Source organism: Vanellus vanellus, assembly GCF_965231255.1.
Source record: "Vanellus vanellus genome assembly, contig: HAP1_SCAFFOLD_35, whole genome shotgun sequence".
NCBI classification, from domain to species: domain Eukaryota; kingdom Metazoa; phylum Chordata; class Aves; order Charadriiformes; family Charadriidae; genus Vanellus; species Vanellus vanellus.
The window spans coordinates 218,447-246,297 of record NW_028128889.1 but is presented as its reverse complement, the minus strand read 5'-3'; the positions used below and the strand labels follow the sequence as shown (position 1 = coordinate 246,297).

Below are 27,851 nucleotides of genomic sequence, written 5' to 3'. Positions count from 1 at the left end.
GCCCGCTGGGGTTGGCTTAAACCTGGGTATTGCGAGGGCCGCAGCAGCACCTGGGAAAGGGGGTTGCCAGAGTTGTGTTCCATTTTCAGCTGCTTGAGCGTGTTTGCTAAGTTTACGGGTTTTATCCCCACGTCCTTGGTGAAAAGAAACGGCAGCAAGCCTGGGCTGTGAAGTTCAAAGTTAGGATGCTGAAACCAACCAAGCAAGGCAAAAGCGCTATCGCTCACTGAGGCAGGAAACCGTCGAAGGCAGTTGCTCTGTCACCTGAGCTGAATTTACAGGCCGTGTTTCAGTGGAAAGCTGCCCCCAGGTCAGCGTGCTCCATGCGCTGTTTCACAAGTCCTTCCCCATTTAATTGTTCCTTTCAGGCCATGGAGAGAGAGGTCAGTGCCGCATTTGGCAAAGGTGAGCCAGATGAGATCATGAGCAGTGCCTTCAAACTAAAGGTCACTCGCGAAGACATCCACACGCTCAGGAACCTTTGCTGGCTAAACGATGAGGTAAAACCAGCTGCAGCACAGGGCTAGTCTCACTCAGCCTTTATTGAAAAATACCCCTCCGCCCTGTACAGAAGTCGCGTCAACGTTCTTTGACGACCTCCGCTGCAGAGCCTAGAAATCTCTGTACACTTCTTATTTGAGGTGTTGAAGGGTCGAGCGTTTCGGGAAGTTCCGTTACTTCTTGTATGACGCAGCTTCCCGGAGTTCGTCCGGGTTATTGGCGTGGGTGGCAGGTGTTTTGATCAAACTGCCGATGTAGCCCCGTGTGAAATCCTGGGAACAAAAGCCTCCAGCTGAGGCTGGAGTTCTCTGCGCTGCGTGCTTAAGGGTGGCCAGAACAGAGGTGGTGCTGTATTTTTCGTTGGGGAAGGCAGCGTCTTATTTTGACACCTCACGTTTCCTCTTTATGGTGCAGGTCGTTAATTTCTACATGAGTCTGGTGATGGAAAGAGGGAAGAAGGAAGGCTATCCAGCAGTCCACGCGTTTAGTAGTTTCTTTTATCCAAAACTAACATCTGGGGGCTACGAGTCGGTCAGAAGGTGGACCAAGAGTGTCGATGTCTTTAAGCAGGACATCCTCTTCGTGCCTGTGAACTCGCGAGCACACTGGACACTAGCCGTGAGTCCCACGGGCTTTTCCTTTAGAATTGGACGGGGAGCAAAAACTGGCAAGAGAAGTCATGTAGGTGTTGGGGGGTGTGCGGCACAAGGTTGTGCTTTGCCTAACGGTCACCTTTTAATAACAGGTCATAGATCTGAGGAAGAACACGATCACGTACTTGGACTCGCTTGGGCAGAAAGGGGACAAGATTTGTCAGACTTTGCTGTAAGTAACCGCTCCGTCACTGCTTTTCTGGTGTGAATGAGGAGAGGGGTTTTAGATTTAGTCCCTGTAAGGCGACTGCCAGTTTTCACGTGGCTTGTAGATAACCAAGCAGGAATCTTGGAGTTGCTTGCTGCGACTTGTCTGGCATCGACTGCTTATCTGCTGTCACAGCGTCCCCTGCACCCAGGGTCTGGGGTGCCTGGATTCTGCCACCTTCCCGTGAGAGGCACAGCCAAATACGCCATAGCCCCGTGGCACACGTGTGCCGACTTTGTTAGTTCTTGACCATTAGCTCACAGCCTCTCCCCGTGTTTGTAAGTTTCAGATTGGGATTTTTCCTCAAAATCAGCCTTAAATCAGCTGCAGTGAGGATCCTCTGACATTTTACCGTCCTGCCGTCCGTCTTCCTGTGATCCTTCAGCCGCTTTATTTTGTTGTTGGCCTAAATTACAGAGATGAAAAGGGATTTTTTTTTTTCCTTTTGTTTTAACCAGCCAATACCTGCAAAAAGAAAGCTGGGAAAAAAGACAGCTGGAGCTGGATGTTTCAGAGTGGACTCTTCACAGCATGGAGCCACGTGTACGTGAGCACCCCTTGGGTTTGAAATGGGAACTGTAAGTGCTTCTTTGGGGCCCAGATCCTGGCACATGACAAAGAAAGGGTTGAGCTGATGTTCCTCGAGGAGTTGATAGTAAAAAGCAGTCCCTAAAGACCGGATTTAAGAAAGGTCACTTAAGAAAGAGGCGGTGCGAACCTTGAGACACCTCGCAGGGGGGAGGGCTGCTGCGCCTTCTGGGCCTGCCAAAAATTTGGATCGTAGTGTCCGAGTCCGGGAGGCAGAGGGGAGGGATGGTGAGCAGTGAACTGGGTCTGTTCCTCGTGGGCGGGAGTGGGTATCGGGGATTAGGCAAGTAGGGTCAGGAGTGTGCGGTGAGCGCAGTGTCGGTGTGGGTTATGTGCGCTGCTTCCAAGTTGCTTTTCTTTTGAGACAGAGGGAAATCCTCCATCTTCTTTGCATTCCTTAGGAGATCCCTCAGCAGCTGAATGGAAGCGACTGCGGCGTCTTTATGTGTAAATACGCAGATTACATCGCCAGAGAGAAACCGTTCAACTTTAGCCAGGTGAGTGAAGGTCATAAACCCCTCCAAGCCCCTCTCGCCCAGGGACAGGAGCCAGGGAGGTTAGGCAGCAGCTCTTCATTGTGTCCGGGGCAGGGGCTGAGGTTTCGTACCCCGTTTCGGTGCGTAGTTGCTGGGATCAGAACTTCCAAGTGGCCTGGGCAGGGCAGAGCTGTGGTTCTCCATCCCCGCCTTTGGGAGCTGCTGCCGGTGAGATTCCTCTTGGGCAAGGTACTGCCGCCAGCGGGTTTGGCATATCTGGGCTCGGTATCTTTTGGAGAAATGGCTTCTACCCTTTGACCAGTCAAGACACCGCTTCTTTTTCTTGATTTCGTTTTAGACGGGTCTTTTATTAGCGTGCTTGTAAGCTGTCGCGTGGTCAAGTCAATCTGGTTTTGTCGGGTTGTCATGTCACCCTCTTAGGAACCGCGTGGGGTGTTGTACCCAAACGGTTGACAGTTCCTAAAGGGAACTTCCTATTCAGGACTCCGCTGGGCGTTTATGCCTGTTTGCCGCCTCTTTCTACCGTGACGTCATTATTTAATTTCTCTTTTCTTTCTCTTCTCTTTTCAGACTCACATGCCATACTTCCGGAAGAAGATGGTGTGGGAGATAATCCACCAACAGCTGCTGTGACACGTGGACTCTTAGAGCTCTTCTTTTGATTACATTTCTTCGACCTTAGTTACTTTTCTTAGGCCTTTAGTTAGTTTTCTTAGACCTTTAGTTACATTTCTTAGACGAATTTTCCTCTTTAGGTTATGAAGTAGAAGTTAAGATGGTTTATTCCCCCCACCTCCCTTATTTTGGAGACAGTAACTCTGGGGTTTTGGTACACAAGTTTTCCTCTTTAGCTTATGAAGGAGAAGTTAAGATGGTTTATTCCCCCCACCTCCCTTATTTTGGAGACAGTAACTCTGGGGTTTTGGTACACAAGTTTTCCTCTTCAAATTATGAAGTAGTGGTTAAGACAGTTTATTTCCCCACCTCCACCACCCACCCCCACCCCCACCCCCTTATTTTGGAGACAGTAACTCTCTTTGAAATTAGCTAACGCACCTTAAGCAAGAGCCAGAAAGGTGGGTGTGACCTCGTTAAGGGCAGAGTGAAGAAGGAACATCGTCAACTTCCATGGCTGAGCCGCACGCTCGCGCCTCACAGCGCACGCGACCACGTTACAGACAAATGGGAAACATCTGTGGTGGTGGTTACAGTCGTGTTTGCCCAACTTACCTTCCCAAGGACAACGTGCTGAACTACCGTCTCCTCAAAGAGAGTTTTCCTCTGTTTCTGGAATATCTACCGTCTACTTGATTCCTAAAACTGGATTTGTCACGACCACAGAAAGAAAGCGTTTACCATCTCTTGATTTCTCACCAAAGCCCCTGTCCTTTGGGCTGGTTTGGGGTTGGCTTGTTTTGCTGCCTCCAGGGAGTTATCTAATGTGAAAAGAGAAGTATTTATTTCTTTATATAATATAAATATTTATTTTAATAAAAAGAGCCTTAATGGAAGGAAACTCTCCCTGTGTCCTGGTTTGAGGTAAAAGAGAACCAATTTTGTTCAGTAACTTGGCTTCTTAGCTGGGCCTCTTCTACCAACTGAAATTAACTGCCTATTGTGCCGTCAGCGTTCACTCTCTCAGAGCGATAAGAGCAATGGTTACAGCTGATGCCCAGGCATGGGATGCAGAGAGGCTCTTGCTTATACTCATTGCTATAACCCCCACGGCCAACCAGCTTTGTTATTTGCCCCGTTGGAGGGTCGGAAGCGGAAAAGCATAGTGGGGTCCCACCTGCGGGGAGGAGCGACAGGACAGGTGACCCAAAACTGACCAACAGGGTATTCCATCCCATCTGCCTCATGCTCAGTAGAAAAGAGACCAAAGGGATCAAAGGGTTCTTCTACCTGGGGAATGTTTACTTCGCCCTTTGATAATTATGCTGATGTGACCCCATCAGAGCTGGGGCATGGCAACCTTCTGGGCTCTGAGGATAAGGACTGGTACCTTGTTAAGATCGTGGTTTTGTTGTTGATGCTCCTGAATGTGGTGCAGGGGTGGTTTCTTGTGAAACATCTGTGCAGGGGGAGCTGGAGGGTACCGTGCGCTGCCGCCACTCAGACCCGCGCAGCCGCTCGGCGATCTGCAGCGGCGCGAACCGCGGCCCCGCCCAGCCCGGCCGCAGCTGCCCCCCCCGGAGCAACGGCGCCACCGGCAGCCGTCTTCCGCACCGCCACGGCACAGGCGCCTCCGCCGCCGCCTGCACCGGCACCGGCACCCGCACCACCGGCAGCCGCCCCCCCCACCGCAACAACACCGGCCCCTCCGCCGCCCGTCCCGGCACAAGCCGCGCCCCCCCCTGCAGCGGCACAAGCCACGCCGCCGCCTCTCCCGGCACAACCTACTGCAGCCACTACAACCAGTACCAAAACTACTCCAACTCCATCAAAATCGGTACAAGCCGCCCCGGGAACCAGGAGCAGGAAGAGGAGGTCAACTCCTTCCCCTGCCCCTTACCACAAAGACCACCTCAAGTCACATAGCTTGGGGGAGAGTTCTGAACAAGATCCAGGGGAGGGTCCTTCAAGACCACAGAAGGGAAAGAGACCTTTGAAAACAGACAAAGGCCAGAGTCCTTCTAGAGCAGATGCTGGAGAGGCCCCTTCTGGGGCAGCCTCCCCACAGGAGGACTCAGATGTAGAGGGAGTTGTTCAATCCTTCTCCGTGAAAGATCTGAGAAGTATCAGGAAGGACTTTAGTCGTCATGAAGGCGAAACACTTGTCTCCTGGTTGCTCCGATGCTGGGATAGCGGGGCAGATACCCTAGACTGAGATGGCAGAGAAGCTAGGCGATTGGGAAACCTGTCCAAGGATGGAGGGATTGTACCTGAAAGAACTGCCTGTGCGAGAGGTGATTTATAGTGATGGGCAAGCGATAGTAGACCCTGATGAAATGCCATGCAAACGATCTCTGCTCAAAAAGTTTGTACAAAGTGCACCATCAACATATTCCCACCCATTGTCAACAATGGTCAGGGGAGGATCCGATACTGACACACCAACTGTAAATGAAGGGGTTAAGAAGGTACGACAGTATGAAGACAGTCTCTCTGGTCCCTTCTCTGTGGCAGCCATAGAAAAGCTGACTGTGACCACCGAGAAAATGACTGAGAAACTGACTGAGAAAATAGAGCAAATGACCCAGAGATTAGTTGAGCAAACCGATAAACTGTTTGATAAACTAACCAAGGTGGAGGAAAAACTCCATGCTTTCCCTGTACAGACTCATGTTGCAGCTGCTAAGAGGAAACGCCCTCCTACTCAAGAGAAAAACCACCCTCCGACTCAAGACAAATCAAACCCGATGCGAGATATCCTGTGGGTTTGCCTCTGTGAATATGCAGAAGACATGAAGAAGTGGGATGGAGAACCTACCTCAGCCCTACAGGCACAGGTGCTTGAGTTGCAAAATGAAGCCGATAGAAGAAAGGATTCTTACAGGAAGAAGGTTGCTCCAACCTACGGTAGGCGATTCTATGGACCAGGTAGGAACCAATCTGATAATCGTAGGTACTACGGTCAACAGTAGAGGTGCCCTGCCTCCAGCCAGGAGGAGGAGAGGGACAACCGACTGTATTGGACTGTGTGGATTCGATGGCCTGGCACATGAGAGCCACAAAAGTATAAAGCCCTGGTGGACACTGGTGCACAGTGGTGGTGCTTTTTTTTTTGCTGTCTCCAGGGAGTTATCTAATGTGAAAAGAGAAGTATTTATTTCTTTATATAATTTAAATATTTATTTTCATAAAAAGAGCCTTAAGGGAACGAACCTCTACCTGGTAATGAGAGAGGGTGATTTATTCTTTTTTTTTTATTTAACTGAAAAAAAGTTGGATGTAGCGATGTGGATTTTCGCTCCCTCACAATCCCCCAGGAAGAGGATTGGAGCCAGGAGGAGCATCGGAGCACAGAAGCCGCGAAGCGATGGTCACACAGTGCTGCAGGGGCAATCGAGGTGTCGTTCAGTGGTGAGATGAGCAAGCAGCATCCCGAAAATCCGCCCCTGGAGAGGGGTCAGCGGTGTACGGACGCTCTCTGTGTTCTGTAAGCCCCCTTTGGGGAGCCCCTGCTGCCCCCTTGGCAGTGCCCGGGTGGCTGTGACTGCCGAAAGCTGGTTTGGTGTGTTGAGGTGTTAGGTGGGGTGGCAGCAGCCCCTGCCCGCCCCGGGAGGGGGGACACCACCTCTCCGGTGGCACTGGATGGGTGGGAGGGAGGGAGGGAGCACAGCTCTGGAAGCCATGGAGAAAGGCGTGGGGGTGTCCCTCATCGCGGCAGCCCCCAGCAGCCCTACCCCGCCACACGGCCACCCCAAGGACACCCAAGCCCCATCTTGGTCCTCTCCCTCTTGGGTGATGCCCTTCCACCCGCCCTGGAGGTGCGCTCCTCTCCTGCAGGGGGGGACGCCCAGCACTCGCCTGGCTAGAGAAGCACCGGGGGGGGTGCTTAGGGGGCATCTGAGCTTCCCAGTTACACGGGCATAATTAGGGCGCCCTTAAGAACCATTAATAACCACTTTGGCTCTGCTAACCAACTGCGGCGAGGCCCCCACCCCGCTTTAGCGCAGGCTTTGTGATGCCAACACCTCCCTGAGCCACTGGGTAAAGCGACGCCTGGCAAAAAAACACCATCACCCAAAGAAAACCCCACACCACATCCCCCACTCCCCGCCCACCCCTTCTCCCCCCATCACAGCCATGGGACAAACTCCCACCACCACCACACCCCAATCTCAGCTCGGCCGTGACACCCCCAAGACACTGGAAAGAAAGCAACCGAGAGCAAGCTCAGGCTCCTGTGAGCTGCAGAGATTTCTCTTTGGTTTTTGATGTTGTCCTTGGATGGGGTTTGGTTGGTTGTTTTTCACACAACACTTTGCAGTAGAGGACAAAAACGTGGTGTCGCAGCCCCCGGGGTCGGCGCCGGCACTGCCACCTCCTCCCCCCAGCTCCTGTCCCTCCTCTTGCCCCGCAGCTGTTCCCACTTTCCTTGCTTGGTTTGGTTGGTTTTTTTTCCTTTCTACCTTTCTTTTTTAATATGTTTTCGCTTCCCCCTTTTTTCTCTTTTACCCCTTTTTTCTTTTGACCTTTTTTGCTTTTTCCCCCTTTTTCCCCCCCTTTTTTTCTTTTTCTCTTTTTCATTTTCCCACTTTATTTTTCCTCCTTTCCCTTTTCTCTTTTTAAACATTTCTCAAGCTTTCTCCTGAAGGAACGGCCCCTGGCTCTCCGCTAGCAGAAGGAGCCTACGGAAGAGCTCTGGCACTGACATGGGCAGGAACACCCACAAGTGAGAACTGGATAGACAAAAGGCTCCTCAATGATGACACTGGGGCAGCCCGACCTTAGAAGCAGCAGTGGAGCAGAGCCACCCAGAGCCACCCAGAGAACAGGAAGGGCTATTCAGGGCCTTATTGTCTGCGCGAAGTAACCATCTGCTGAGAACCGGTCTGGCGGCTCAGAGCTCAGCCACAGCAGCACTCTTGAGCCAAAGGGGAAAAGTACACCGGCAGGAAGACTGGGAGTCTTCCTCCACAACAACCCACAGATCATGACCAGAGTGGTGCCTATTCCCAGCCTACACTAATGAATACGTACGCCTTTGCATCAGAAAGGAACGCTTGCTTTACCAGCCCCTGGGCGAGTTGGGAGCCATCCCCCTTGCACCCAGCGCTGCAATAAACATGCTGCTTTGTAACTCGCCCCGAGTTGGGGAGTTTCTTTCCCCACGTCAGCACCCCTGGGATTGCTTTCCTTCTCCCGCCTCGCACTCGCTCGACATGGTTTTTTCCAACTCATTCTTTTTTATTAAAAAAATTAATGAAAAAATGCTCCAACTCTCAGTTTTACAAGGCACACAAAATCTCTAAAAGGGAAACACAAGCGTGAGGTGCTGAGGTACCCAAACCTGCCCCTGTTAGTCCAACTAAAGGGACAGCGTCGGGAGGCGACGGAGGAGGAAGGGGGAGGCTGTGGGATGGAGAGAGCCCTCCCCGTACCCCTCAGCTGCGCATCCTCGCAGCGCCGCGGGAATGGGGGGCTGTGTGTCTGGGCGGGTCTTTGGTTTGCTCCCCTGACCTGCTGGGGGTGGTGGAGGAGGTTGGAGGGGGTTGTCCGGCAGTGGGGTTACATTCATCAGGCGGTGCTGGGCGGCACGACAGGAGCATCACTTGCTGTGCTGCGAGGCCGGGGCTCCCGGAGCGTGTTTCTGCTCCTGCTGCTTCACCTGCTGGACCATTTCCCTCATCTTGCACTGTGCAGTCTTGGGGAGGAGAAGGGAAAAGCAAGAGTTGGGGGTCAGGGCACTGTTTCTCCCACCACCACCCACCCCTGAGCCCCCACCGAGCATCTCGCCGCTCCCAACTTTTCACCCCGGACAAGCCCTAATTAATTTCAGGTTTCTGGGTTTTTTTAACTTGTGCTTCCTCCATCGCTCCTTGAGAGAGGTTCAATTTTTTGGGGGGGGGGCCGCCATCCCGCTCGAGTGGACAGGAGACAAGGTTATGGAAGATGAACCCAGGTGGGATGCGGGTGGCTTTGCCCGCACCGAGGAGTCCATTCACAATGTCCCCACGTCCAGCAGCATCAAAATCATGGTACCCAGCAAAGAGCTCCCCTGGCGCTGAGGGAGGCCAAGCCAGGCTGGCAGCACAGTGCTGACCACAGGGACGCTCTCAACTTGGCCCTTACTGTCCCCCACACCCACAGCCCCCACCCAGCGCACCTTGAACTGAGCCTCGGGCGGCCCTGTGATGATGACCATGCGCTCGCTGCCCTTGGGACCTTCTGCCGGTGCAATCTGGGGAAGTATGGGGGAGAAGGAGCGTGAGTGCAGCCACCGCTTCAGCAAGACCTTCCCTCGGTGGCATGTCCCCCCACAACGCAGGGCAATCCCCCCATGCAGGAGCATCCCCTCCCACCCGAGCCGGGCTCATAACCAGGGTGCTGCAGGCCTGGCCTTCTACTAAACACAGGCGGGAGAGGTGGGCCCATGCCAACGGGTACAGGAGAGCTGGGGAGAGACTTTTTACAAGGGCATGGGGTGACAGGACGAGGCGGAGTGCCTTCAAAGTGGAAGAGGGGACATTTAGAGGAGATAACAGGAAGAAATTTTTCACTGTGAGGGTGGTGAATCACTGGCCCAGCTTGCCCAGAGAAGCTGTGGCTGCCCTAGCCCTGGAGGTGTTCAAGGCCAGGTTGGACGGGGCTTGGAGCAACTTGGGCTGGGGGGAGGTGTCCCTGAACAGGGCAGGGGGGTGGGACTCCATGATCTTCAAGGTCCCTTCCAACCTCAACCGTTCTGTGATAAGTTGGGGAGCAAAACTGCTCCCCGCACACTCCCATTCCCTGATCTCGGCAGTGCAGAGGGGAAACTGAGGCACGAAGCGCAGGACCAGCCCCGCAGCGCCTTCCTCACCTTGATGGAGGCACCCGCAAACCGCACCAGCTGCTTGATGTGCTGCCCCTTCTTCCCGATGATGGCCCCCACCGCCTGCGTCCCGATGAACACGTTCACAACCTCTTGCTCCGGAAGCTGCGGGGGCATGGAAGAGTGAGAGGGTCAGGGCACCAGCTGGACAGGGGACAACGGAGGTGGCTGTCCCCATCCCACCATCCCATGGTAGTGGTTGCCCACCCTACCAAGGTGCCCCAGCAAAGATCTCCTGGAGAGGGGGGCCAGGCACCTAAAGGGTGCTGATGTGGGAAGGCGCTGGCTGGGGGAGCTCCGCCGAGAGCTGGCTGAGAGCTACGCCGAGGAGCTCTATGGTGGGAGAGAAAATGAGGGTCAGTGATGGCCCCAGCATGCCAGACCCTTCCCGGCCACCCCCAGACCCACGCACAGCAGTGTGAGAAACGCGATCACTGTATTGAATTTTAGTCCGGGGCAAATTCGGTGGAGCAAAGAATATTTATTACAGCGCTGGGAGTTACACAGGGGGTTTCTCCTCCTGTGCCTCATTTTTCCCTTTACAACCGCTTGTTTTTATTTTGTATTTTTTATAATTATTCATGTTTCTTCTTGGAACATAGTTTGCATAATCAATGAGTTTTTGGAACGCGACCCACCCCCAAATACATAGTCAATGAGTTCTGGGAATGCAACCCACCCCCAAATACATAGTCAATGAGTTCTGGGAATGCAACATGCCCCCCTCCCAGGCGGCATGCTTCCTCCGGGGTCTTCCTGATAGTCCATGGAGGGAGGGCCAAAGTCTTTATCACCATGTCCTTCTTGTGGCTTCTTCACTCCTTACACTTCTGTGGTTATCTTAGCTAACTACACCACCCTTTGTTCTGCAAATTTTCGGTAGTTCTAACTGTTGCTTTCGTCTGATATCCTATTTAAAACTATCCCTTTTCCAAACGCATAGCAAGCACACACCCATCTTAGCTGAAGCCATAGCGAGCACACATTCATTTTTAGCTGAAGCAAAATTTTTGCCAAATTACTTATTACAGCAGCAAGACACCACCATGGGGCTGGGAGTCAGACGGGGGCTCCCAGTTACCCCCACTCCCCCCACGCTGTCACCTTGCCGCCCGTGTCCCGCATCTGCAGGGGAAAACCACGACACAACTCTCTCCTGCTCTGCATTCCAGCAAGTGCAACCGGATGCTACCTGCAAACCACCACTGCTCAGCTGGAGGACGAGCAGACCCGGCTCCCCTGCCCAGCCTGGACGCCGCTCTCGCTCCCAGCCCTGGAAAAAAAGCCTCTCCAGGACGGGGCTGCAGCAACAGCCGCACATTTCCACCCCACAGGAAACAGCTCGTTAACGAGGGGCGAGCACCGCATTTCAAAGCCCCCTTAGGAGCAAGGCAGCGCCCCAAGAGCCAGCCCAACCCCCCAGCACACAGCTCAGCACTCACCACACGCTCGCCGGCCCCCGCAGCAGCGGCTCGAGCGGGGTTGCCCGCGGCCGGCGGTCGGGCGCCGCTCCGTCACAGCCGCTCACCATGGTGGAACGCCGAACGCAGTCCGCGTCCTTCCAGTCGCGCCGCCGCCATGGCGCAGCCGGATGCGGCCACCGGAGCTCCGCGCCAGAGGGGCGCAAAGCGCCGTGCGAGCGCGGAGGAAAGGGCTCGGTAAGCCCGGGACTGGCATTCCCTCACCCACCGCGGGCAGAGGAGGCAGGAGGGGGCGCGCGAGAGCCCGCGCCGCCGGCCGCTGTCGCTCGCCTCAGGCCTGCGGGACGCCGAAAGGCTTCTCCGCTCTCGGGGGGGGCCCTCCGCTCTCTGGGAGGCTTCTGGGGGGCCCCTCCGTCTCTGGAGGGCTTCTGGGGGGCCCCCTCCGGCCTCTGGGGGGGCCTCTCCCCGAGGGCAGACAGGCCTCTTCCCCGCCTCCGGGCACCCCCCGCCTCCCGGCGCCCGGCTCGGGGCTTCCGGAGAAGGGCCAGCGCCTCCCCAAGACAGAGGAGGGCGAGGCGGGACGGCGCCCGCCCGGCCCCACCGCAGGGCAGGGCAGAAGCGGGCCGGGCGGCCCTTAACGGCCCCCTCAGGCAGAGCACAGACGCGGCGCGCCTGCGCGCCCCCACCGCCCCGCCCCTCTCTCCCCCCTCAGCCGCCCCTGTACCGATGGCTGCGGGGGGCCCTCGGCGCCCTCCTCGCCGCCCCCGGCCCCGCCGCCGCGGAAGAGGCCACCCCCCAGGGCAGCGAGCCGCCCCGCCGCCTCAGAGCCGCCCCCGGGCATCGCCCCGGCGCCCACTCCCCCCTCCGCCTGGGGCCTGCGGGACCCCCGGGGCTCCTTGGCGGGAGCCCGCCCGGCGCCTCGGCCGGGAGCGGCGTTAGTCGCTCTGTGGGCTCGGGTGCAGGGCGGGGTCTTGCTCTGGGGCTCCCCTGGCTCTGGCTGCCCTCCCCTGGGCTGGGCTCGGCCCCTCTGCCCGCCCAGAGCCCCCCCTCCGGGGCGGTGGGGCTCGTGGTGGGCCCCGGCAGCCCCGTGCCCCCCCCGCCCTCTCCCAGCCCGGCAGCCCCGTCCTTCCGGCCCTGTGCGGCGGCTGTGGCTCCTGCCGCTGTGGGCTCGCCCCGGGCCGCAGTCAGAGTCGTTCCCCTGTGATGCCGAGATGACTGTGGCTTCCAGATGTTCCCCCCAAATCCGTGGGCAAAGCCACCCCCTCGTTGGCTTTCCGTCTGCACAGCGGGGGCTTGAAAAGGGAAAAAGAGGGGGTGAAGACTTGGAGTGGTGAAGGAGCGGGGAGCAGCTTAGTACAACTTCCCAGGAGAGAATTCCTCTTTTCTCACCATCAAACTGATTCTAAACCTCCAAGTGGCTGGTAAGGTAAAAAAGGACAAAACAAGGCTCTCCCAGGTGCCGGGTGCTCTGGTAAAACTGGAGAAAGCGGCATTTCTGTTCACAGGCAGTTGCCGTAAGTGCCGTCAGGTATTGAAACTGCGCTTCTCTCAGGACGTAGCCTTGAGCCTGGAGAGCAGCTCAGAAGGAGTTAGCTCCTGCGAACAATTGAGCAGGAGGATACAAAGATTTTGCCTTCTCTACTTTTGCCTTCTGAAGTATCAAATATGCTGAGTAAGAATGCATTTTCATGGGAAGATATTTGCCTCTAATGCCTACCCCTCGATATTTTCTGCCTGACTTTAATAGCATAGTAATAGCCAATACTCTTGACATTGTATGAAAGGTGCCGTTAGGGACTTCTTTGTGCTCCTGATACAGAGAGAAGATAGTCCAGAAGCAATGCTATCATCAGGGTTTGGGGGCATAACAGTTTAAAAGAAATTCCTTTGTGTAAGAAAGACCATAGAATTCTTCAAAGAATCCTTGCCGTCTGTCATGACATTTGGGGGGGCAAACAGAGGCAAAACCCCACCTAGGACCAACCTTTGTGCTCCATTCCCAAAGGAAAAAGTGATTGAAGTGGGTGTATGCACGAGTTGCTTTCCCACCTTTTATTTCCTGTCCTCCTTAGACTTTTCTTTGCAACTCAGTGTAGTGGTTTAGGAAATGAGATGGCGTAGTAATCTCTGGTGTGCTGCTTTCCCTGAGGAAAGAGGAAAACATTACATATAAACTCAATTTTTTGGCAATAGGAACAAATGTAAAATGTTAGGAAGCATTAACAGAATGAGAAAAAGAGGCCTAATGTGCTGCAGCGGGATAATTAGCTCTCTGCGAGCGGTCGTTGGCTGGGAGAGGTTGGGGGGTGTTGAGGAGGGCTGCAGTTAGGTGTATGTGCCTGAGATGATCCCAGGGGCGCTTGGAGGGGGAGATCTTCGGGATAGGAAAGGTAACTTTGGAAGTTTGGGCCCTGTGAAGGGAAGTCAGCCTGCTGGGAGCTTCCCTAGGGCTGCAAAACACTGTTGTGTGTGTTCTTTCCTCAGCGTTTGGATACCTGTGGACGATGGTGACGAGAGTCCGCCGAAAAAGAGAACATCAGGTATTGCACATTACAGAAGTATTGAATATGCCTGATTTTTCTGAGGTTTCGTGTCCCTTGGAAAAGTCTGGCTTTTGTGCGCTGGCATTCTTCCTGAAGCTGTGGCTTTTCAAGCTGTTCTTTCCTTGTGGCTATCTATCCCTATAGCCAATGGCTTGAGGGTGTACGGTAGGGCTTAGCCCTCTGTATGACGTTATCTGCGGTGACTGTGGCAGGGCACAATACTTTTACTGCCAGCAGGAGATAGCCCAGGTCTCTGGCGGTGAGCCCGCGTGTGTCAGCAGAAAGAGTATTTTAAATCAAAGCTGTGTGCTCCCTCCTGGCTGTATTCGCAATGTACCTCTGTTGGTTTTCTATCATGTTCTTCTATGGCCTGTCTTTGTTTTTTAGATTATTCCATCTCTGAACTGAAAGAGAAAGTTTCTGCTGTGGTGCAGTTGCCGACCAAGGCAACCAAACGCCCGGCGGCCTCCGTCAGCGAAGATGTTCCATTCACAGAGTGTGCGGAAGAGGTTAGCGAGGGGTTTGAAATATTAGGATCTGTGCAAGGTGCGAGAGCAAGCGGCTCTCCCTAATGCATCTTGAGGTTGAGCCTGCTCTGAGCCTGTACAGCTGTAGGTGGTTCTTTTCCATTTCTAGCAGGCAGCTCTAATGTGGGCTGGGTTTGCCTTACTCAAGTCTGCGTTTTTCTCTTTCTCGAGTTTGTGGTTAAGGAATCAAAATACACTACCTGAGAAGAAAAACTGCGTGCTTCCTGTGGATAAACCTCTTTCTGCTCATTAGCCAGCAGCCCAGGAGAGGATTCCTGTAGGACTTTGGCTCTGTAAAAATGAGCCACCTACTGCTTGACTCCCTAGTTTGGTTCAAAGGTGTAGTGCTATTTTTCTTATTACCCCATGGAATTAGAGGCCTAAGAGACTGTTGGGCTCTAATTCTTCATTCCTGAGAGAGTCGTTAACTCTTATTTGTACAAAATATATTTTTCAAGGGCTGAATTATCACACTTTGGAATGTTTAGGAGCTGACTGCATGTATGAGAGCCTGTATTCAAAAATTAAAGCGTACCTGTCAAAGGTCCTGCAAAGATTGGCATTCTTCTGCAATCTGACCCAGCAAGTCATGGTCCGCAAGTCATAGCAGAGCTGACTAAGTCTCAGGAAGTGTGTTTGCTTGGATTCTCATTCAGGTTATACTCACATTGGTACTTTTTTTTGTTTTCTTTTAAGATTCAGTCCACTTCTTTTGAGCCTTCAAGTAAAAGACCAAGATTTTCATCGCTCGATGTAGCAATGCTACAAATTGGTAAGGCTGACATCAAGTTATACGACTTGTTTCATTTTCACCCTACCTTGTGTACTGTCCAAGCCTGCCCCTGGGGTTCTGTACAGATTATTGCAGGCACAGGACGAGGCGGCATCTGGGAAGACTTGAGCGTGACCTCTGTTTCTTACCTGCATCCTTGCATTGCTTCTGGAGTGGGGACGGGCATTTATCTTGTCATCTCAGTACCAGAGCTGCCTTGGATGCAGTCCTTCCGTTCTGATAGGTCCACTGTTAGCTTGCCAGAAGTAAATTGTTTTCAATGCTCATTTTAGGTAGTAGATCCCGAGAAGCCTTTTGTATTTCAGGTTTTGGCTGGCAATACCTTGTGTGCACAACTTGCTGTAGTTGCCGGTGTGAAAACCTGAAAATGTCCTCAAGTGACATAACAGAAATAATATGATGATGTGAGAGAGAAAATGACAATTTATCTTTGGTGAAGCTCGTTACTGTAAACTCATGAACCTCTTCAGTTTCCTTTTAGAGTTCCTGATGCCTTATGCTCTTCCCTCGTAGGTCAGATGCCGTGTGGAACCCATGCTCACCTGACGAAGGAACCACTATCCCATCCTCACAAGATAATTCCACGTCTGAGGTAAAAATCCTTCTGTTTTCTTTGACTTCTTCCCCAAAAGGTTTACTGCCTATGGTAAGGGAGGTCTCCAGCTGCTTCCCCCCCGAAGAACCAATTTTCAACTTTTTCTTTAAACCCAGCTACTTAATTGACGCAGGAGATTAGGTAGAGATTAAAGGTCTGCAGTAAGAGGAAGTGTTGAACTTGAGAGGAGGCTGAGGACACAATCAACAGCGTATCTTCATCTGAAAGTCATGAACATCTCGTGTCTGTCTCCATCATCATCGGTGTACGTGCTTGACAAAGTAGTTGGTGGTGGAGGTGCATATTTGAATGTTCTCTGGATACGATTTCTTTTGCCATTGATGTTTTCAGCACAAGCCGGAATGGCAAACAGAGCATCAAATCTGCTCCAGACAGCTTCTTACCACTGAGGCCGCCCATGAAGGAGCGCGCTGCGCCAGAATCCGCCACTTCAGATGAAAATCCATATCATGAAAATGATACAGAAAACAGTTTCTCATGTAACTTTGGCTGCACTGAGTTTAAGTGCACTGCATTTGAGAGCGGGTCAAGACTCTGCTTTCGGCGTCTAATCTGCCAGTCGTTGCTTATTGTGGTTTGGCTCATATTTTGGAGCAGATCTGGAGCCTGAGAAAGAGATTCCTTTCAGAGGAAGGTAAACCAGAGAAGGTTCCTGGGGAACGTGTCTAATGCATTCCAACTGCTACTGAGCATATAGTCCCTGAGGTCAGAGCAGGGCAGGTCTGAAGTAAACTGTCCCAGCAGTGTGGATGTTGTGGACATTGCCATTCTCACTGTCAGCATAATCTTTAACAAATAGATTGAGCAGAATTGGTCAAGGCTGGTTGAAATGAACGCTGTCTTGTCCCGCAGAGTAAAGTGTCCTCCTCAGGTTGATGCAGATATTTGTCGGATGTGCAAAGAATATTTTTTTCTTTTCAAAGAAAAACCCCAAAAGCCACCGTGAATTGGTATACACTGATAACAAATGCCCCACATATAAAAATTGTGATTCTCCTCTGTTGTTCTTTCCTGCCCCAAAGTGTTCAAGCCTCCTCTAAGGAACCAGTGACGACTGTGAGTCACCTGGAAGAACCAAAATACAGAGGAGAGGTCTATCCACATCCAACACTAAGGACCGGTGAGTATCCCCATGATTCCAATCTGTTCCACTTTGTAGGTAGACTTCAAATCAGAATAGGGCATTTCTTATAGACTGGCAGATGATGTTCAAAGCGCTTGCCAGAATTCGAACTTCCTGACCATACAGTCAGCATTCAAAGTTTTTCTTTTTTTTTTTTTAATTATCACTCAGAAATGGAGAGCTATGTACATCCATTGGTGATTGAAAATCGACTTCTTGTTTTCTTACTACTGCTTTTCTGTGCAGGTGTCGAATGTATAGATGTTTGCTGCCCGCAGTGGTCGCAGAGAGGTGATACGATCAGGTAGAGTCTCTTTTAATGTAGTAATGAGTAGCTACCTTGCGGCTCCGGAATTGCTCGCAAGCCAGTTGCATCTCCAACACAGCTGCCATGCGAGAGCCGTGCTGCGTGACAAAGAGGGTTGTGCTGGTGTGGTGTTTGCTGTGGGAAGAAAGCCAGTAAGGGTGCGAGTGGTGGCCGTCCCAAGTTGTCCTTGGATGTGCAGAATCCATTTTTGTTTGTGAGTCATTCTGCCGAGCCATCAACGAGCTGACATTTCATTTCTTTCACTTGGAAACTCACATCCTGAGCATAAGGATTAGAGAGCTTGTAAAACCTGGTGGGACTTGAGGCAGTTTTTGGGACTTAGAGGATGCGTGGGGTTTGACTAGAAGGGGGAAAAAAGCAGCGTGCGGTTGGGTTTGAGAGGCCAGCAGCCTCTCTCAAAGGGGTCTTTTGGTGACAATGCGAATTCTTGTTTTTGAAGCAGGGACATATATCTGGACAACTTTAATGTCTGTGTATTTGTTTGCTCTTCAGAGTCTGCGTGGTTTGAATGACAATCCTCTCCAAATGGGGATAGTCACTCTCTTGACTGGCCTGTAGAAGGCAAGTAAACATCCTGTGGCTGTCCCATTTGGAATTCAGTGTGCTGGCCTTAGTTTCCCGAAGCTCACTCTGTTTGGATGCAAGTCTAGTTGCAGATGTTCCTGTTATACCTTGCAGTAGAACACCCAGCGTGCAGTGTTTATCAGCGGTAGATCACAAAGCACTCGATAGAGGAAGTGCTGGTTGCTTCCCTGTTTTCTAAATAATGCAACTGATAAAGAGAAGGAAAAGGAGTCTTGTACAAGTAAATGGGAAAAAAAAATAATTGCAAAGCTCCCAGCTCTTCATTCTATCCCAGTCCTGCTGCTAAGAAAGAATGGTGCTGGACGTTGAGGCGATATTGTCACGTGTTGATGTGTGCAACCGGGGCTGTAGTCAGAATAAGCCTTGAAAAAGCCTTTCTTGTCCAGAAGGTGAATTCCTGAGAATTCCGTGGTAGAGGACAGATACAAAGCTCACTTCTCTCTCTCCCTCTCCTGGCAGGTACTGCACACCAGAAGAAATCTGTCAGGAAGAGGAAGGAGCAGCAAAACAAACCATCGCAGGGGTAAGCTTGTGTTTTTCACAAGGAAAATACAGCTATTTGTGATCAGAAACTTCAGCACTCTCCACTTCACATGACTCACTCAACAATATCTGTATTTCCTCAGGTTGTTTTTCCCCGGGAAAGCGGGAGCATTATTTGATGAGTAGCGCTATGGCAAAGTGTTTTCCTCTGCTGTTAATTTTGTTTCTGGACTATTAGGAGCACACTACACTATAGCATTTTGATTCTTCCCCTTTAATGTGTTGGGTATAGCCTCAAAATCTTTAGCGCACAGCCTTAGTTGACCTGCAAAGCTGGACTGGGGTGTCTTTAGTCTTTTCTTGTTTGCTGGGATGGGAAGTACATCTCCGACTTCCACCTCTGGTCAGGATTGAGGTCAAAAATAAAATTTTAATCATGGAAATCATAAATAGTAGTCTCACTCTCAACTTAATACCTACACGTGGAGGCTTTGCTGGGGTTCTTAACGCTAGCCCAAGCCAAACGAGCTCTCTGCCTCTCTTGCCTCCAAGTGCAGCACTCCATGGGTGCACAGTTGGAATGCAGTCGTCAATAAAAAGTAACTTTGGGGTTTGCTGGTTGGATGTGTGTACAAAAGCCCTTCCGGTTTCCTATATAAGCAAGATTTTCTGTCCTATCCCCAAGCAAACAAATCTGTGCTTGATTGCTAGCTTAATGTCCGTTTGTCTAACAGAGGCAGCGTGGCACTGAAATCTCAGAAGATGTGTTATTCCGAGGACACCCAACACATGTTCAGTCCAAAAAGTCAGTCAGCCTCAATGTGGAAGGAAAGAAAGTGCCAGGCTTGGGAAAAACAGCGGAACGCTTTCCTCCGCTCACAGAGGTACCGTAGGCGACAGTCTGTGAGACAAAAGAGAAGGTTGTGACAGAGCTGCAGGGAACTCCTCTTATTCTCGGTGGTTCTTAAGGCTCTTTGAAATCTGAAGAACTTGCATTGAACCTGTTAGCGAGTGTCTGCGGCTGTGACTTCACAGTGCGAGGGTCAGCACTAAAGCTGGTTTGAAGGATTTCATGTGCTCCCCGCGCTCCTTCAGTTGTGCTGACCTGAGGGTTTGTGGGCCTTCTGTTAGCAGGACAAAAAATGAGTCCAGGTTGAACACCAGTCTCCAGAGCAGTGCTAACCCGACTCATCCAGTTATATTGGATGTGCCTCTTGTCCTACCGTGGTGATAGAACCTGAAAGATCAGCTTGTGCTGATCCGTGGTGCCGTCCACCGGGGAGTGGGAGTTCAGTTTCCCCTGCTTGTATGAATTTTGGCTGCTTTTATTCTTTGGAGTTGCAGTCTAATTGAGCTCCCCCCGCCTTTTCCTGCCTGTTGAGGATGGACTTGGAAAGGGCGAGCAAATGCAGAGTTTACAAGGTCTGCAGCGTTGACGCTGGGTACAAGGGAAACCGGGTGGTTTTCTTATTTTGCCTGCCCAGATTCAAGCAAGAAGGAGATGCTATTGCAGATCAGAGTATTTTATACCACCATCCGTAGTGGTTTCTTTGCATTCCCTAGGCAGACTTAGATGGGAACGTGCAAATTGGGACCAGTTGTGTGCACAAGCTGGACTCCCCATTGCCTGACTCCAGTGTAGCTGCCTCAGTTTCCCCCTTTGCCATTCCCTTTGAAGTCCCCCACCTTCACACTCTTTCAGTCTCCTGACTTAGCTGCCTCGGTACGGAGGATGCCCGCTGGGGTTGGCTTAAACCTGGGTATTGTGAGGGCCGCGGCAGCACCTGGGAAAGGGGGTTGCCAAACTTGTGTTCCATTTTCAGCTGCTTTAGCGCGTTTGCTGAGTTTACGGGTTTTATCCCAACGTCCTTGGTGAAAAGAAATGGCAGCAAGCCTGGGCTCTAAAGTCCAAAGTGCAGATGCTGAAACCAACCAAGCAAGGCAAAAGCGCTACCGCTCACTGAGCCAAGAAACCATCAAAGGCAGTTGCTCTGTCACCTGAGCTGAATTTACAGTCCGTGTTTCAGTGGAAAGCTGCCCCCAGGTCAGCGTGCTCCATGCGCTGTTTCACAAGTCCTTCCCCATTGAATTGTTCCTTTCAGGCCATGGAGAGAGAGGTCAGTGCCGCATTTGGCAGAGGTGAGCCAGATGAGATCATGAGCAGTGCCTTCAAACTAAAGGTCACTCGTGAGGACATCCACACGCTCAGGAACCTTTGCTGGCTAAATGATGAGGTAAAACCAACTGGAGCACAGGGATAGTCTCATTCAGCCTTTATTGAAAAATACCCCTCCGCCCTGTACAGAAGTCGCGTCAACGTTCTTTGACGACCTCCGCTGCAGAGCCTAGAAATCTCTGTACACTTCTTATTTGAGGTGTTGAAGGGTCGATCGTTTCTGGAAGTTCCGTTACTTCTTGTATGATGCAGCTTCCAGGAGTTCGTCCGGGTTATTGGCGTGGGGGGCAGGTGTTTTGATCAAACTGCCGATGTAACCCCGTGTGCAATTCTGGGAACAAAAGCCTCCAGCTGAGGCTGGAGTTCTCTCCGCTGCGTGCTTGAGGGTGGCCAGAAAAGAGGTGGTGCTGTATTTTTGGTTGGGGAAGGCAGCGTCTTATTTTTACACCTCATGTTTCCTCTTTATGGTACAGGTGGTTAATTTCTACATGGGTCTGCTGATGGAAAGAGGGAAGAAGGAAGGCTATCCAGCGGTCCACGCGTTCAGTACTTTCTTTTATGCCAAACTAAGATCTGGTGGCTACGATGCAGTAAGAAGATGGACCAGAAGTGTCGATGTCTTCAAGCAGGACATCATCTTCGTGCCTGTGAACTTGCGAGCACACTGGACACTAGCCGTGAGTCCCACGGGCTTTTTCTTTAGAATTGGACAGGGAGCAAAAACTGGCAAGAGAAGTCATTTAGGTGTTGGGGGTTGTGTGGCAGAAGGTTGTGCTTTGTCTAATGGTCACCTTTTAATAACAGGTCATAGATCTCAGGAAGAAGACCATCAGGTACTTGGACTCGCTGGGCCAGAAAGGGGACAAGATTTGTCAGACTTTGCTGTAAGTAACCGCTCCGTCACTGCTATTATGGTGTGAATGAGGAGAGGGATTTTAGATTGAGTCCCTGTAAGGCGACTGCAAGTTTTCACATGGCTTGTAGATAACCAAGCAGGAATCTTGGCGTTGCTTGCTGCGAGTTGTCTGGCATCGGCTGCTTATCTGGTGTCACAGCGACCCCTCCGCCCAGGGTCTGGGGTGCCTGGATTCTGCCACCTTCCCGTGATAGGCACAGCCAAATACGCCATAGCCCCGTGGCACACGTGTGCCGACTTTGTTAGTCGGAGCCCAGGATGTGGGATGAAGGCACACGGTGGAATTACGGCATTACAGTTCCCTGCTTGGTTTGTCTCTTAGTCCTCTGATAACATGTGATTTGGGGCTTTTTGACCTCTCCGAAGCAATGAACTTAGGTTTGTGTGGAAGCCTCTGTTGGAATTGTTGGTCTCATTCTTGACCATTAGCTCACAGCCTCTCAGCGTGTTTATAAATTGAAGATTGGGATTTTTCCTCCCAAATCAGCCTTAAATCAGCTGCTGTGAGGATCCTCTGACGTTTTCCCGTCCTGCCGTTCATCTTCCTGTGATCCTTCAGCTGCTTTATTTTGTTGTTGGCCTAAATTACAGAGATGAAAAGGGATTTTTTGTTCCCTTTTGTTTTAACCAGCCAATACCTGCAAAAAGAAAGTCGGGAAAAAAGAAACCTGGAGCTGAATGTTTCGGAGTGGACTCTTCACAGCATGGAGCCACGTGTACGTGAGCACCACTTGGGTTTGAAATGGGAACTGTAAGTGCTTCTTTGGGGCCCAGATCCTGGCACGTGACAAAGCAAAGGGTTGAGCTGATGTTTCTCGAGGAGTTGATAGTAAAAAGCGGTCCCTACAGACTGGATTTAAGAAAGGTCACTTGAGAAAGACGCCGTGCAAACCTCGAGAGGCCTCACAGGGAGGAGGGCTGCTGCCCCTTCTGGGCCTGCCAAGAATTTGGGTTGTAGTGTCTGAGTCCGGAAGGCAGAGGGGAGGGATGGTGCGCAGTGAACTGGGTCTGTTCCTCGTGGGCGGGAGTGGGTATTCAGGATTACGCAAGTAGGGTCAGGAGTGTGTGGTGAGCGCAGTGTCGGTGTGGGTAATGTGCGCTACTTCCGAGTTGCTTTTCTTTTGAGACAGAGGGAAATCCTCCATCTTCTTTGCATTCCTTAGGAGATCCCTCAGCAGCTGAACGGAAGCGACTGCGGCGTCTTTATGTGTAAATACGCAGAGTACATCGCCAGAGAGAAACCGTTCAACTTTACCCAGGTGAGTGAAGGTCATAAACCCCTCCAGCCCCTTTCGCGCAGGGACAGGAGCCAGGGAGGTTACGCAGCAGCTCTTAATTGTGTCCGGGGCAGGGGCTGAGGTTTCGTGCCCCGTTTCGGTGCGTAGTTGCTGGGGTCAGAACTTCCAAGTGGCCTGGGCAGGGCAGAGCTGTGGTTCTCCATCCCCGCCTTTGGGAGCTGCTGCCGGTGAGATTCCTCTTGGGCAAGGTACTGCCGCCAGCGGGTTTGGCATATCTGGGCTCGGTATCTTTTGGAGAAATGGCTTCTACCCTTTGACCAGTCAAGACACTGCTTATTTTTATTGATTTTGTTTTATAGCGTTTTGTTTGTTAGCGTGCTTGTAAGCTGTCGCGCGGTCAAGTCAATCTGGTTTTGTCGGGTTGTCGTGTCACCCTCTTAGGAGCCGCGTGGGGTGTTGTACCCAAACGGTTGACAGTTCTTAAAGGGAACTTCATATTAAGGACTCCGCTGGGCATTTATGCCTGTTTGCCGCCTCTTTCTACCGTGACGTCATTATTTAATGGATTTCTCTTCTCTTTTCAGAGTCACATGCCGTACTTCCGCAAGAAGATGGTGTGGGAGATAATCCACCAACAGCTGCTGTGACACGTGGACTATTAGAGTTCTTATTTTAATTACGTTTCTGAGACCTTAGTTACATTTCTTAGACCTTAGTTACATTTCTTAGACCTTTAGTTACTTTTCTTAGACCTTTAGTTACATTTCTTAGACGAATTTTCCTCTTCAGGTTATGAAGTAGAAGTTAAGATGGTTTATTCCCCCCACCTCCCTTATTTTGGAGACAGTAACTCTGGGGTTTTGGGGTTTTTTTTTGCCAGCACCACCAACAGCTGCTGTGAGATGTGCACTATTAGAACAACGCTGTGATCACCTCCGGGTGACTAGTAGTTATTGTAGTTACATTTCTTAGACCTTATTTGGAACAGCAGCAGGCACACAAATTTTCCTCTTCAAGTTATGAAGTAGTGGGTTAAGACAGTTTATTTCCCCGCCCCCCCCCCCCTTATTTTGGAGACAGTAACTCTCTTTGAAATTAGTTAACGCACCTTAAGCGAGAGCCAGAAAGATGGGTGTGACCTCGTTAAGGGCAGAGTGAAGAAGGAACATCGTCAACTTCCATGGCTGAGCCGCACACTCGCGCCTCGCAGCGCACGCGACCACGTTACAGACAAATGGGAAACATCCGTGGTGGTGGTTACAGTCGTGTTTGCCCAACTTACCTTCCCAAGGACAACGTGCTGAACTACTGTCTCCTCAAAGAGAGTTTTCCTCTGTTTCTGGAATATCTACCGTCTACTTGATTCCTAAAACTGGATTTGTCATGACCACGGAAAGAAAGCGTTTACCATCTCTTGATTTCTCACCAAAGCCCCTGTCCTTTGGGCTGGTTTGGGGTTGTTTGTTTTTTGCTGTCTCCAGGGAGTTATCTAATGTGAAAAGAGAAGTATTTATTTCTTTATATAATTTAAATATTTATTTTAATAAAAAGAGCCTTAATGGAACGAAACTACCTGTGTCCTGGTTTGAGGTAAAACAGAACCAATTTTGTTCAGTAACTTCGCTTCTTAGCGGGGCCTCTTCTAACTACTGAAGTTAACTGCATATGGTGCAGACAGTGTTCACTCTCTCAGAGAGGTCAGACCAATGGTTACAGCTGATGCCCAGGCGTGGGATGCAGAGAGGCTCTGCTTATACTCATTGCTATAACCCCCACGGCCAAACAACTTTGTGATTTGCCCCGTTGGAGGGTCGGAAGCGGAAAAGCATAGTGGGGTCCCACCTGCAGAGAAGAGCAGACAGAACAGGTGACCCAAAACTGACCAACAGAGTATTCCATCCCATCTGCCTCATGCTCAGTATAAAAGCTGAGGGATCAAAGGGTCAGCGCTCTTCCTTCAATGGCCGACGTCTGAGGGGGACTCTGTTTGTCTGCCTGTGATCCCATTCTGAATGCAGATCCGGAATCCAGTTCCTGTCCGTCACTTAGTCCAGCCTGGGACTGCCCCAGTGCCAGCCGGTGACGTGATTGTCATCTTGGGAGCTTGATACGGTTTTGTATATATTTTTCATTATTTCTTTTTATTTTATTATTAATATTTCATTAAAGTCGTTTAGTTCCTTCTAAACTCCTAAGTCTCTTTTTCCTCCTCTGCCTCTCTCTTTGAAGAGGGGTAGAGGGGACCATCTGTCAGTCCCATTTGGGGTCCCTCGGGTCCCCAGTGGTGGATTTGGCCTAAACCACGACAGATTAATTGGCGCCCAATGTGGGGCCTGAGCAGTGCTCCACCAGAGCTGTGATAAATTGTCCAAATAGTCTGAATTCCAGTTTGCTCGGAGATTAGAACAGACAGCTTGCATCATGTCGTTCTTAGAGGAAATATTGTATCATGCCTTTAAACAGCTTTGTTGGACCTTAATGCAGTGAAGTTGGTCTAACCTGCCAAATGTGTTACAAAGTTCATTTATTCTTTGTCTTTTTATGCGAAGGTTTAAAGGTGCTGTTTTGGTGTGGTTCGCAATTCAGATGTATAACACGATGAGTTGGGTAACGGCTCTACCTGTATATCTCGGGCATCAGGTGATGGGTTCTGTTATTAGTTATACTTTCGGTTCTACCTGGGGAATGTTTACTTCGCCCTTTGATACTTATGCTGATGTGACACCCTCAGAGCTGGGGCATGGAAACCTCCTGGGCTCTGAGGATAAGGACTGGTACCTTCTCAAGATCGTGATTTTGTTGTTGGGGCTCCTGAATGTGGTGCAGGGGTGGTTTCTTGTGAAACATCTGTGCAGGGGGAGCCGTAGGGGACCGTGCGCTGCCGCCACTCAGACCCGCGCAGCCGCTCGGCGATCTGCAGCGGCGCGAACCGCGGCCCCGCCCGGCCCGGCCGCAGCCGCCCCCCCCGGAGCAACGGCACCACCGGCAGCCGCCTCCCCCACGGCACCGGCGCCACCGGCAGCCGCCCCCCCCCACCGCAACGGCACAGGCGCCTCCGCCGCCGCCTGCACCGGCACCGGCACCGGCACCATCGGCAGCCGCCCCCCCCCGCTGCAACACCACCGGCCCCTCCGCCGCCCGTCCCGGCACAAGCTACTGCAGCCACTACAACCAGTACCAAAACTACTCCAACTCCATCAAAATCGGTACAAGCTGCCCCAGTAACCAGGAGGAAGAAGAAGAGGTCAACTCCTTCCCCTGCCCCTTACGACAAAGACCACCTCAAGTCAGATAGCTTGGGGGAGGGTTCTGAAGAAGATCCAGGGGAGGGTCCTTCAAGACCAGAGAAGGGAAAGAGACCTTTGAAAACAGAGGCGAGAGTCCTTCTAGAGCAGATCCTGGAGAGGCCCCTTCTGGGGCAGCCTCACCACAGGAGGACTCAGATGTAGAGGGAGTTGTTAAATCCTTCTCTAGGAAAGATCTGAGAAATATCAGGAAGGACTTTAGTCGTCATGAAGGTGAAACACTTGTCTCCTGGTTGCTCCGATGCTGGGATAGTGGGGCAGATACCCTAGATTGAGATGGCAGAGAAGCTAGGCGATTGGGAAACCTGGCCAAGGATGGAGGGATTGATAAAGAAATTGGGAGAAAGACAAGCATTCTCAGTCTCTGGAGGCGACTGGTGTCAGCCGTAAAGCGCAGGTATCCCTTTAAGGACGATATCGAATGCCGTCCAAGTAAATGGACCAACATGGAAAAAGGTATTAAGTACCTGAGAGAAATGGCTGTGTGAGAGGTGATTTATAGTGATGGGCAAGTGATTGTAGACCCTGATGAAATGCCATGCAAACGGTCTATGCTGAAAAAGTTTGTACAAAGTGCACCATCAACATATTCCCACCCATTGTCAACAGTGGTCTGGGGAGGATCCGATACTGTCACACCAACTGTAAATGAAGGGGTTAATAAGGTACGACAGCATGAAGACAGTCTCTCTCGTCCCTTCTCTGTGGCAGCCATAGAAAAGCTGACTGTGACCACCGAGAAAATGACTGAGAAACTGACTGAGAAAATTGAGCAAATGACCCAGAAATTAGTTGAGCAAACCGATAAACTGTTTGAGAAACTAACCAAGGTGGAGGAAAAACTCCATGCTTTCCCTGTACAGACTCATGTTGCAGCTGCTAAGAGGAAACGCCCTCCTACTCAAGAGAAAAAGCACCCTCCGACTCAAGACAAATCAAACCCGATGCGAGATATCCTGTGGGTTTGCCTCTGAATATGGTGAAGACATGAAGAAGTGGGATGGAGAACCTACCTCAGCCCTACAGGCACAGGAGGAAAGCTGCTCCGACCTACGGTAGGCGATCCTACGGACCAGGTAGGAACCGATCTGATAATCGTAGGTACTACGGTCAACAGTAGAGGTGCCCTGCCTCCAGCCAGGAGGAGGAGAGGGACAACCGACTTTCTTGGACTGTGTGGATTCGATGGCCTGGCACATGAGAGCCACAAAAGTATAAAGCCCTGGTGGACACTGGTGCACAGTGGTGTTGGGTTGTTTTTTGCTGTCTCCAGGGAGTTATCTAATGTGAAAAGAGAAGTATTTATTTCTTTATATAATTTAAATATTTATTTTCATAAAAAGAGCCTTAAGGGAACAAAACTCTACCTGGTAATAAGAGAGGGTGATTTATTCTTTTTTTTATTTAACTGAAAAAAAGTTGGATGTAGCGATGTGGTTTTTCGCTCCCTCACAATCCCCCAGGAAGAGGATTGGAGCCAGGAGGAGCATCGGAGCACAAAAGCCACGAAGCGATGGTCACAATGTGCTGAAGGGGCAATCGGGGAGTTGTTCAGCGGTGAGATGAGCAAGCAGCATCCCGAAAATCCGCCCCTGGAGAGGGGTTAGTGGTGTACGGACACTCTCTGTGTTCTGTAAACCCCCTGTGGGGAGCCCCTGCTGCCCCCTTGGCAGTGCCCGGGTGGCTGTGACTGCTGAAAGCTGGTTTGGTGCGTTGAGGTGTTAGATGGGGTGGCACAGCCCCTGCCCGCCCCGGGAGGGGGGACACCACCTCTCTGGTGGCACTGGATGGGTGGGAGGGAGGGAGGGAGCACAGCTCTGGGAGCCATGGAGAAAGGCGTGGGGGTGTCCCTCATCGTGGCAGCCCCCAG

The 27,851-nt window shown here is 51.5% G+C and overlaps 1 protein-coding gene across 1 annotated transcript in view; it reads left to right on the top strand.

Annotated features, from left to right (window-relative positions):
- Positions 1 to 371: 371 nt before the first annotated feature.
- LOC309683849 (sentrin-specific protease 2-like) overlaps positions 372 to 27,851 on the top strand; it is a gene marked incomplete at both ends in the record, with an annotated part of 225,542 nt that continues 198,062 nt past the window's right edge. Inside the window, 4 exons of the mRNA XM_082499842.1 lie at positions 372 to 491; positions 21,008 to 21,085; positions 21,339 to 21,389; positions 22,092 to 22,154. Of these exons, the coding sequence (XP_082355968.1) occupies positions 372 to 491; positions 21,008 to 21,085; positions 21,339 to 21,389; positions 22,092 to 22,154 (312 nt within the window). The remainder of the gene's footprint in view (positions 492 to 21,007; positions 21,086 to 21,338; positions 21,390 to 22,091; positions 22,155 to 27,851) is intronic.